The sequence below is a fragment of the Elephas maximus genome, chromosome 3 (assembly GCF_024166365.1).
Source record: "Elephas maximus indicus isolate mEleMax1 chromosome 3, mEleMax1 primary haplotype, whole genome shotgun sequence".
Taxonomy (NCBI): Eukaryota; Metazoa; Chordata; class Mammalia; order Proboscidea; family Elephantidae; genus Elephas; species Elephas maximus.
In genome coordinates, this window is record NC_064821.1 from 97,474,370 (window position 1) to 97,486,670 (window position 12,301).

General features: G+C 42.7%; 1 protein-coding gene across 5 annotated transcripts in view; it reads left to right on the forward strand.

The window, feature by feature from the left end:
• TCEANC2 (transcription elongation factor A N-terminal and central domain containing 2) overlaps positions 1-12,301 on the forward strand; it is a 66,399-nt gene that overhangs the window by 511 nt on the left and 53,587 nt on the right. For 3 of the 5 annotated variants that reach the window (XM_049879314.1, XM_049879313.1, XM_049879317.1), the window contains exons 2-3: positions 488-633; positions 868-921. In XM_049879314.1, the coding sequence (XP_049735271.1) occupies positions 532-633; positions 868-921 (156 nt within the window). In that variant the 5' untranslated portion in view covers positions 488-531. Of the gene's footprint in view, positions 1-487; positions 634-867; positions 922-4,301; positions 4,447-12,301 lie in introns of those variants that run through there. The other 2 variants (XM_049879316.1, XM_049879315.1) reach the window with 2 other exon arrangements.

The window sequence follows — 12,301 nt, forward strand, 5'->3', positions numbered from 1 at the left end:
CGACACGCGTAGTTACGGTTCTCTGACGACCGAGCATTTGTTCTTGCAGATGGTTGTTTGTTGTGAGGAACCAGCTGAGGCCTCGGGGTGGTTATTGGTTACTAGGAGAACCCTTTGGGTTGTGGTTGTGGTGGGGTAATTAAGAGGGCTTCATTGAGACCAGTGGAACCCTAATCCTGCCACAACTAACCCGAGTTGGAATACGCTTTAAAAGTGATGAGGTTCAACGCCTCGCCTAATATTAGAATCCCCTTCGCAACGTGCACTTCTGGAAGCTGGGGAGCCTCCTACCTCAGGAAGTACGCCGATTATTGTATACAATTTTAGTTCTTAGGAACATCTTTTTTCGAGAAGAAAATCCTACCCAAGAGTCCTCATAATTCAGGAATGCTTCCTGAGTGTATAGAACCTAATTGTCCATGTCATGGAAGCAGTGTATCACAGCAGTCTTGGTAAAATTTTAGAAACTGTCCTCTTTCTTGAACAGAAACACACTGGAAGCAAGTGAAGGTAGTTGGAATCCCCCTAGCAATGGATAAATTCGTCGTAAGAACGCCTCGAGTCCAGAATAGCCCTCAGAAGAAAGATCCTGCAGCAAAAATGTACAAGCAGGCCACGATTGAATCTCTGAAGGTGAGACGGGATCTGGGTAGAGAAATGTGCACAAAATGGTGATAGCAAGGTGGTGCTGAGGGATTCTATTCTTAGAAGACCCTTGAATTATTTCTTGCTATACCCCCTCCCCAGAGAGTACCAAACCACTTTTTATGTTTCCGCCATGCCCTGTACACAGTTCTATTATTTATTAACTTCTACACCTCTCCTACACTCTTCTAATTATTCTGGCTTTATGGTATGTTTTGCTAGCTGGTGAAAAGCCCTGGTGGCACAGTGGTTAAGAGCTTGGCAGCTGACCAAAAGGTTAGCAGTTTGGATCTACCAGCTTCTCCTTGGAAACGCTGTGGGGCAGTTCTACGCTATCCTCTAAGGTCACTGTGAGTAGGAATTGACTCGATGGCAATGGATTTGCTAGCTGGTAAGGCAGGCTCTTCCCTTGCAAAATTTTCTTGTCAGGAATATTAAACTACCCTGGGTAGTGCAAACGGTTAATACACTCAGCTGCTAACTGAAAGGTTGGAGGTTTGAGTCCACCCAAAGGCACCTCAGAAGAAAGGCCTGGCAATCCATTTCTGAAAAATCAGCAATTGAAAACCCTGCAGAGCACAGTTCTACTCTGATGCACGTAGAATCACCATGAGTCATAGTTGACTGGATGGCAACTTTTTGTTTTTTTACGTACCAAATATGGTTCTGTGTACCCTGTACAAACTCAGTAACGGCTGGGTAAGGACACTATACTCTTATAGCTTATTGGCCAGAACTGTGTCACATGGCCTCCACAGCTACTACTCAGACTGAGAAAGAGGAAGAGGCTCTTTTTTTTTTTTAATAGTTGTGCTTTAAGTGAAAGTTTACAAATCAACTCAGTCTCTCACACAAAAACTTATATACACTTTGCTACGTACTCCCAATTACTCTCCCCCTAATGAGACAGCCCACTCTCTCCCTCCACTCTCTCTTTTTGTGTGATTTCGCCAGCTTCTAAGCCCCTGCACCCTCTCATCTCCCCTCCAGGCAGGCGATGCCAACATAGCCTCAAGTGTCCACCTGATCCAGGAAGCTTACTCCTCACCAGCATCCCTCTCCAACCCATTGTCCAGTCCAATCCATGTCTGAAGAGTTGGCTTCGGGAATGGTTCCTGTCATGGGGCAACAGAGGATCTGGGGGCCATGACCACCAGGGTCCTTCTAGTCTCAGACCATTAAGTCTGGTCTTATGAGAATTTGGGATCTGCATCACTGCTCTCCTGCTTCCTCAGGGGTTCTCTGTTGTGTTCCCTGTCAGGGTAGTCATTGATTGTAGCCGGGCACCATCTAGTTCTGGTCTCAGGCTGATGTAGTCTCTGATTCATGTGGCCCTTTCTGTCTCTTGGGCTCGTAATTACCTTGTGTCCTTGGCGTTCTTGATTCTCTTTTGATCCAGATGGGTTGAGACCAATTGATGTATCTTAGATGGCTGCTTCCTAGCGTTTAAGACCCCAGACGCCACTCCTCAAAGTGGGATGCAGAATGCTTTCTTAATAGATTTTATTATGCCAATGGACTTAGATGTCCCCTGAAACCGTGGTCCCCAGACCCCTGCCCCTGCTACGCTGGCCTTCGAAGCATTCAGTTTATTCAGGAAATTTCTTTGCTTTTGGTTTAGTCCCGTTGTGCTGACTTCCCTGTGTTGTGTGTTGTCTTTCCCTTCACCTAAAGTAGTTCTTATCTACTATCTAATTAGTGAGTACCCCCTCCCTCCCTCCCCCCTCTCGTAACCACAAAAGAATGTTTTCTTCTCAGTTTAAACTATTTCTCAAGTTATTATAATAGTGGTCCTATACGATATTTGTCCTTTTGCAACTGACTAATTTCATTGAGCATAATGCCTTCCAGGTTCCTCCATGTTATGAAATGTTTCACAGATTCCTTACTGTTCTTTATCGATGCATAGTATTCCATTGTGTGAATATACTATAATTTATCCATTCATACATTGATGGGCACCTTAGTTGCTTACACCTTTTTGCTATTGTAAACAGTGCTGGAGTAAACATGGGTGTGCATATATCTGTTCGTGTAAAGGCGAAAGAGGCTATTTTAATGGACTCTTTGCTACCTGGAACTCAATCTGATTTCTGTTAGCCAGAAAGAGGCAAGGAATAGATACAGGGTAGACACCCAACCAATCTGTGAATATAGGTATCCAGTAAATGGTAAAATTATTATTTGACTTAAAAAAACTTAGTAATTTTAGTCCCATTTTCTCCTTGAACCTCTCCTCTTAAATCTCTGACTTTTTCTTGTAGTTTCCTTTATTGCTTCCTTTTTCTCCACTAGCCCTCTAATGTTTGTACTCCCCAGAACTCTGTCACATTTCATGTATTTGGCCTTGGCCAGGGCAGCCTTATCCATCTCAAGGCTTTCTGTGCTGATGACTACCAAACTTGCACCTCCTGCCAGGATCTCTGAGGGTGAGCGCGAATCTGGGGTTAGAGAAAATGTTTAAAGGACTGTGATAGCAAGGGGGTGTCCTGAGTATTTGATTTATTTACTCAGCTGGACTTCTGGGTGTCCCACAAGCATGCCAGATCCAGATTAGAAAGCAGTGAGGGAGAGTATAAACAGAAGCTGTGAGTTGATCTTTAGCAAGTCATTCCCTTTTCTGGGACCTCAGTTTCCTCATTTATAAAATAGAATGTTGAACTACATCAGTGTTTCTTCAAGGGGGCACTGTTGTCGTTTGGGGCAAGGTAATTCTTCAGCATTTGGAGCTGTCCTGTGAGTTGTAGTGGACCCTGGTGGTGCAGTGGTTAAGAGCTTGGCTGCTAACCAAAAGGTTGGCAGTTTGAATGTACTAGCCACTCCTTGGAAACCCTATGGGGCAGTTCTGCTTTGTCCTATAGGGTCACTGTGAGTCAGAATCGACTCGATGGCAACAGGTTTGGGTTTTTTTTTTTTGGTTTTGTGAGTTTTAGGATGTTCAGCATCCTTGGCCCTCAGCATCTCCCATTGTGATAACCAGAAATGCCCTTACATGTTTTCAAGCAGCCCTTCATTGAGACGTGTTGAACCCTAGTTGATTTTTAAAGTTTTCTAGCCTTCCAGTTCTGTGGTCTCATGAAACATGCTCAAGTTTTTCAGTAGTATCTGCTTTGTCAGAGTATGCGTGGGTAATTATATACAGCAGTAATTCTTAGTGAGGGATGGTGGTCGGCAGGATTGTGGTATTGGGCTCTCTGGAGGCAAGAAGGGAGCGTGGTTATTGAACTACACATGCCCTCACACACAAACTTCCAGATTCTAATATACCACCACCTGCCCTTACTCCCCTCTGTGTCCCCACTTGCACCCCATTTGAGAATGACTGTGTGAAAATAGCTTATGTGATCTGAAAATTATGGAATTGCAATAAGCAACAGCCATATAGAATAACATTCACCTTAAATTTATCATCTTTTCTTCTAAAGCTGTTCCTTATTCTCTTGCACTTACTTTTTTTTTTTTAATAATTTTTATCGTGCTTTAAGTGAAAGTTTACAAATCAAGTCAGTCTCTCACACAAAAACCCATATATACCTTGCTACACACTCCCAATCACTCTCCCCCTGATGAGACAGCCCGCTCTCTCCCTCCACTTTCTCTTTTCGTGTCCATTTCACCAGCTTCTAAGCCCCTCTACCCTCTCATCTCCCCTCCAGGCAGAAGATGCCAGCATAGTCTCAAGTGTCCGCCTGATCCAAGAAGCTCACTCCTCACCAGCATCCCTCTCCAACCCATTGTCCAGTCCAATCCATGTCTGAAGAGTTGGCTTTGGGAACGGTTCCTGTCTTGGGGCAACAGAAGGTCTGGGAGCTGTGACCACCGGGGTCCTTCTAGTCTCAGTTAGACCATTAAGTCTGGTCTTATGAGAATTTGGGGTCTGCATCCCACTGCTCTCCTGCTCCCTCAGGGGTTCTCTGTTGTGTTCCCTGTCAGGGCAGTCATCGGTTGTAGCCAGGCACCATCTAGTTCTTCTGGTCTCAGGCTGATGTAGTCACTGGTTTATGTGGCCCTTTCTGTCTCTTGGGCTCGTAATCACCTTGTGTTCTTGATTCTCTTTTGATCCAGGTGGGTTGAGACCAATTGTTGCATCTTAGATGGCTGCTTGCTAGTGTTTAAGACCCCAGACACCACTCTTCAAAGTGGGATGCAGAATGCTTTCTTAATAGATTTTATTATGCCAGTTGACTTAGATGTCCCCTGAACCATGGTCCCCTGAACCATGGTCCCCAGACTCGTGCCCCTGCTACACTGGCCTTTGAAGCATTCAGTTTATTCAGGAAACTTCTTTGCTTTTGGTATAGTCCAATTGTGCTGACCTCCCCTGTATTATGTGCTGTCTTTCCCTTCACCTAAAGTAGTTCTTATCTACTATCTAATTAGTGAATACCCCTCTCCCACACCCCCTCCCTCCCCCTTCTCGTAAGCACAAAAGCATATTTTCTTCTCAGTTTAAACTATTTCTCAAGTTCTTATAATAGTGGTCCTATATGATATTTGTCCTTTTGCAACTGACTAATTTCACTCAGCATAATGCCTTCCAGGTTCCTCCATGTTATGAAATGTTTCACAGATTCCTCACTGTTCTTTATCGATGCATAGTATTCCATTGTGTGAATATACCATAATTCATTTATCCATTCATCCGTTGATGGGCATCTTGGTTGCTTCCATGTTTTTGCTATTATAAACAGTGCTGGAGTAAACATGGGTGTGCATGTATCTGTTTGTGTAAAGGCTCTTATTTCTCTAGGATATATTCCAGGGGGTGGGATTGCTGGATTGTATCGTAGTTCTATTTCTAACTTTTTAAGCGCCAAATTGATTTCCAAAGTCTTGCACTTACTTTTACATGCATATAGTGTCGCTACAAGCTGGAATTGACTTGATGGCAACGGGTTTGGTTTTTTTTTTTTTTTTTAGTTTATACCAAGTAACGAAACCTGGGAATCATCATTCTTATTTCTTTTCTCTCTTGTATTCAATTCTGTCTCCTTAAATATGTCTTGAGTCTGCTCCTTCTTGACTGTACTCAACTCTTCCCACTTCAGGTTCAGAACCACGTTATTTCTCACCTGGAACAGTGCCATGGTCCGTTTACTTGTCTCCCCGCCCTTAGCATTCCCGCCCCCACTGCCATCGTTCTTACCTCACACTTACATCAGAGAAATAGGTCTAACAAAATGAAAGACCACTCAGTCATTTTCCTGCCCAATTCTTTAGTGGCTTCTCGTTACCTTTGGGATAAAGACCACATTTCTTTTCATAGTATCCGAGGCCTTTTGTAACCTGGCACCTGCCTGCCTCGTCCCCTACTACTGCTTATTTACACTCTGTCCAGTGTCAACTACTTACAGCCCTGCAGAGCTTTTGTGCTCTTTCATACCACTGTACAGTGTTATGTGCTGTCCTGTTTGCCTGGAATGCACTTACCCCCTTTCTTTTTTTAATTGTTTTTCATTATACTTTAGATGAAGGCTTACAGAGCAAACTAGTTTCTTATTAATTAATACACATGTTGTTTTGTGACATTAGTTGCCAGCCCCACGAAATATCAGCTCTCTCCCCTTCTTGGCCTTGGGTTCTCCATTACCAGCTTTCTTGTCCCTTGTGCCTTCTCGTCCTTGCCCTTGGGCTGGTGTGCCCATTTAGTCTCGTTCCGTTTTATGGACCTGCCTAATCTTTGGCTGAAGGGTGAATGAACCTCAGGAGTGACTTCGTTACTGAGCTATAAGGTGTCCGGGGGCCGTACCCTCGGGATTTCTCCAGTCTCTGTCAGACCTGTAAGTGTGGTCTTTTTTTTGTGCGTTAGAATTTTGTTCTACATTTTTCTCCAGCTCTGTTTGGGACACACTGTTGTGATCCCTGTCAGAGCAGTCAGTGTTGGTAGCTGGGCACCATCTAGTTGGTTACCCCCTTTCTTGGAGGCAATGCAGTGTAGTAATTAACAGCGCAGACTCTGGAGCTAAACTGCCTATGTAAAAATCCCAGCTCTTCCACTTACTACCTGTGTGACCTGTCTTTGTTTTTCTTATCTACAAAATGGGGATTAATGATAATACCTGTTTCATAAGGTAGTTATGAAGTTTGATGAGTCAATATATGTAAAACTTGGAACAGAACCTGGCATATAGTGAGGACTGTACAAGTGTTTGCTGTTATTATTATCATCTACTTGACAAAATCCTATTCAACCACCATGACCTAATTAAAGAGTTCCTCAGCTATGAGGTCTTTCCTGACTAACCCTCTTTCCCCCATGTAGAGGGCTGAGCCTTTACTGTACCTTAAATATGCCTCTATCATTGTACTTATTTGTGCTATATTATGATTGTTTATATGCTTGTGCTCTGCTATACTATGAGCTTCTTGAAATACTATATCTTATTGATTTCATGTCCCTAGTACCTGGCACAGGGCTTGCCATATAGAAGGCTGCAATAAATTTTCTGAATGACCAAATGAATTAAAATTTTAAAAGCTTTGGCATGGCATATGGGCCCTTCTTGTTCTGCCCCATTGAGCCTTACCATCTTGTCCCTTGTTGCTCCCCGTGCACATGAATGTATTCCAGCCACACTGTTCTTTGTTGTTCTCTGGTTAAGCTATTCTCTTTCATGTCTCTCAGGCTTTGATTTGATGCTGATCCCTTTTCCTGGAAAGCCCTTCTCTTTTCTGCAGGATGACTTCCTACTCATTTAACTTTTTCTGTTAATTCTGGATTATAAGTTCCATAAGGATGGGGACCTTGAGTATTTTGCTTACGTCCCTATCCTTGGATCTATCTCAGTGCCTGGCCCTTGTTAAGTGGCTGTCTTTGTTGGGTTCTCTAGAGGAGCAAAACCAGTGAGATGTGTATATATGTAGATGTGTAGAGATTTACTTCAAGGAAATGGCTTGTGCAATTGTGGGGGCCAGTAATTCCCAAATCTGTAGGTTGGATGGCAGGCGGGAGACTTCTTCTGGCTCATGATATTGTGGGGGCTGATGAATCTAAAATCTGCAGGTCATGGGAGGAAAAGAGTACAGGGTTGAGAGAGAGAAGGAGGAAGAGAGAGAGAGAGAGAAGTGATTGCGAGAATGCTCTGCCAAAATATCCATTTATATTCTGGAGGCAAACCACACCCCCAAGGAAACTCCTCTTTCAATTAATTGCTTGATGACATCAGATCGCATCATGTAAGTTCATTACATTACAGAATAAGAACCAGTCCAGTATCTGGCCAAACCACTGAGAATCATAGCCTAGCCAAGTTGGCATATAAAATTAACCATCACAGTGGTCAATAAATATTTGTTAAATAAATAAATAAATGTCAAAATGCTTTCTGGGTCCTATGGGGGCAGTTAATCGTCCCGTCTTCACTACTCTCTTATCACTTGGTTCAAATATCTGTCATAGCACTTACCTTACTGTATTGTCATGACCTGACTACCTGCAGTTTTCCCCAGTCCACTATGAATTCCTGAAGACTGGGACCACAGTATCTCATGTTCTGATTTTACTCCAAACCCTAACATAGTGCCTGCTACATTGTAGGTGAAATTTATTAAATAAATGAATCATCCTTATTTTGGGATGCCGTTATAGGATTTTGATAGGAAACAATTCTACAGATACAATTTTGAAAAAACTTTAACCCCAGCACTGTGTTAGGGACCATGAGAGATTTAACATCCAAGTATGAATCCTCATGGAAATTGCCATCTTAGAGACGTGATTGCATCATGAGAAATTAACAAATAATGATACAAAATCATATATGATCTGTCTTAATTAACTAATGCTGCTATCACAAATACAACAAATGGGTGACTTAAACAAACAAGTTTATTCTCTCACGGTCTAGTAGGCTAGAAGCCCAAATTCAGGGTACCAGCTCCAGGGGAAGGCTCTCTCTCTCTGTCAGCCCTAGAGGAAGGTCCTTGTCATCAGTCATCCCCGAGTCTAGGAGCTTCTCAGCACAGGTCCCTGGGTCCACTGACATGCTCTGCTACTGGCACTACTTTCTTGGTGGTATGAGGTCCCCCTGTCTCTACTTACTTCTCTCTTTTGTATCTCAAAGAAATTGATTCAAGATACAACCTAGTCTTGTAGATTGAGTCCTGCCTCATTAACATAACTGCCTCTAATCCCGCCTCATTAACATCATAGAGGTAGGATTTACAACATATAGGAAAATCACATCGGATGACAAAATGGTGGACAACACAATACCTGGAATCTTGGACTAGCCAAATTGACACATATTTTTGGGGGGACACGATTCAATCCATAACATTCCACCCTTTTGCCCCCCAAAATTCGTGTCCTTGCCATATGTAAAACACATTCACACCATCGTATTATATCAAAAGTCCTAAATCAACTCCAACTCTGAAATCCAAAACTTTCTCTTCATCTGTGAAATACAGAATACAAGTTACCTGTTTCCAAAGTACAGTTGTGGAACAGCCACAAGCTAGACATTTCCATTACAAATGGGAGAAATTGAGGGGAAAGAAGTGATAACAGGCACCAAGCAAGTCAGCAGATCACATTCCATTAGCTCTCAAGGCTTGAAAATAATCCTGTTTTCTGAGACCATTTAGGCAATGGCCCTGCCCTCCAGACTCTGAATGTTGGCCATACTCTCTGGATTCTGGGCTTAAGCTCTGCCTTCCAGGCCCACTGAATGGCAACTCTGCTCCCTTACATTTGGGCAGCCCCATTTTCCTAGATCATCTGAGTGGCAACCCTACCCCCTTGGCCCTGGCACGCCCTGTTCTTCTGCCCCTTGGACATGGTAGCTCTACCCCCTCAGATTTGGGCAGTGGATCCGGCACCATCTAGCTGGTACTTGTGGACGGCAGCCCCACATTCTAGAACTGAGTTGATGAAGACCTGACTCTTTGAAACCTAGGAGGCTGTGGCCCCATCCTTTGAGACCCCAGAAGTTGTGGCCCTATCCTTTAAGACTGAGGCAGCTCTGCTTCCTCCATTCCTTGTCTGTTCGGCTTCTGCTTCTGGTTGCTTGGCCTTTTGGCCCCTTGGGTCGTGCTGCCTACGCATTTGCCCCGTTGGAGCAAGTGTTCCAAAGCTCTGTAGCTCCACCAATAAGTGCCTGGAGGCAGCCCACTCATTAAAAGTTAAGAGGGGAGAGAGCTCAGTATTTGTCAGAGTGGCCAGAGAAGGCTGCATGGAGACAGGGCACCTTAAAGGAGTGGGAAGATTTGGCTGGTTAGAGGGAAGCAGTGGCATATAATGATTTGAGAAGTGGTACTTGCTGTTGTTTCGTTTCTGCATGCACACTTCATGTTTGCTTTCACGTGTACACAACGACAAATTAAAAAACAGATTGAGTTAGATGTGACTTCTAGTGAGTTAGCTAGTTTCCGCTTTCTGCCAAGTGATTTATTTCCACCCACCAGCATCACGTTTTAAATCTTAGAGTGCTAAGAATCTGTTGAACTGAATGTATTCAAACCTCAGTTTCCTCATCAGTAATGTTAGGAATCACAATCTCTAACACTGCCTAACCTGCAGGGTTGTTATGAGTACTGAATAAATAAACGCATGTTGAAAGGGCTGAGCATTATGCTTGGCATGTAGAGAAAACTAAATAAATAATTTTCTCTTTTCATGTACAAAAAAGGAGAGGCGAGTGTAGTAAAACTAGAGCTGGGAATGACGGTAATGATAATGATGACTACTGACATTTATTGAGCCCACTTCTATGGGCCAGGCATTGTGCTAAGTACTTTACTGATATTCTTTAAATCCTAGTAACAGCTCTGTAAAATTAATGCTTTTCTCATTTACCTTTTATAGATGAAGACTCTAAGCACAGAAAGATTAAGTAGCCAGCCCAAGGTCATGTAGATATAAGTGGCAGAGGTGGGGTTTGAACTAGACATTGTGCCTCCACAGTCTGCCCTTTATCAAACCAAACCAAACCCGCTGCCGTCAAATTAATTCTGACTCATAGAGACCTTATAGGACAGAGTAGAACTACCCCCATAAAGTTTCCAAGGAGCACCTACTGGATTTGAACTGCTGACCTTTTTTTTTGGTTAGTAGCTGAACTCTTAACTGCTACGCCATCAGGGTTTCTCTGCCCTCGATAGGGTAAGAAAAAAAAACGTAGAGGCTTCCAAATGCCAAGCAGAGGAGGTATAAAATCTTAGAATATTAGAACCATTGTACTTCTGTTATCAGTATATTACAAGTAATTTTGGTATACCCTTATCACACTCATTGAAAGCGACGCTCAATAGAGCTTATACAGGGTACATTTTAATGGTAAAGGTTAACTTGCTTAATCTCTTTTTACTCCCTTAAGGGGAAGTAGTTTCTTCTGGTGGTTGCAACAGCAGGTATTTTTTTACTAAAAGATTCTTGTTATGTTGTTGTTAGGTCAGGCTGTTGAGTCAGTTCTGACCAGTAGCGATCCCATGCACAACTGAACAAAACACTGTTGGGTCTGCGCCACCCTCATAGTCGTTGCTATGTTTGAGCCCATTGTTGCAGCCACTGTGTCAGTCCACCTTGTTGAGGGTCTTCCTCTTTTTCACTGATCCTCTACTTTACCAACCATGATGTCCTTCTCCAGGGACTGGTCCCTCTTGATAACATGTTCAAAGTATGTGAGATGAAGTCTTGGCATCCTTGCTTCTAATGAACATTCTAGTTGTATTTCTTCCAAGACAGATTTGTTTGTTCTTCTGGCAGTCCGTGGTGTATTCAGTATTCTTCACCCACACCATAATTCAAAGGCATCAATTCTTCTTGGTCTTCCTTATTCATTGTCCAACTTTGTCATGTGTGTGAGGTGATTGAAAATACTATGGCTTGGGTCAGTTACACCTTAGTCCTCAAGTGATATCTTTGCTTTTTAACACTTTAAAAAAGTGTTTTGCAGCAGATTTGCCCAGTGCAATATGTTGTTTGATTTCTTGACTGCTTCCATGGGCATTGATTATAGATCCAAGTAAAATGAAATCGTTGACAACTTCAATCTTTTGTCCATTTATCATGATATTGCTTATTGGTCCAGTTATAAGGATTTTTGTTTTCTTTATGTTGAAGTGTAATCTATACTGAAGGCTGTAGTCTTTGATTTTCATCAGTAAGGGCTTTAAGTCCTCTTCATTTTCAAAAGACTGTAGAATATGCTAATTCTTTTAGATTTAGCACATTAGAGTGTTCTATAAACCTTTCCTTCATCTGTAGGATTAACTAGGCAATATGTTGCCCCCTGTCCCCAACAGTGGAATGGTGCCTACCTTATTACTTATGAGTGAGTTGTTTCCCCTAGTTGGTTTTATTAAGCCTGATATTTCAGCCATCCACAACTGTAAGAGTAGATGGTATATTGGAGAGCACATCTTTCCTGAAATACCTATTCCACTACTTGTTGTAGCTTTGCCACCAATATTTTGTATCCGTTTTCCTTGTTTCTCTAAATAATTCAGATTAGAACTTGAAGTACTTGTTTGGGGGTCTATATTTGGACAGAAATAAGAAAATATTTATTTGATGTGTATGGAATTTTTCTGCCCTGGGGTTGAGTGCTACCTTTCCTGTTTCAGCCCCCAAAATTTCAGATTTGAAAACTGTGCTGTGTACTTGGGCTCTTGTGGGTAGAAGTAGCTTTGTTCAATTATACCTACTGTGCAC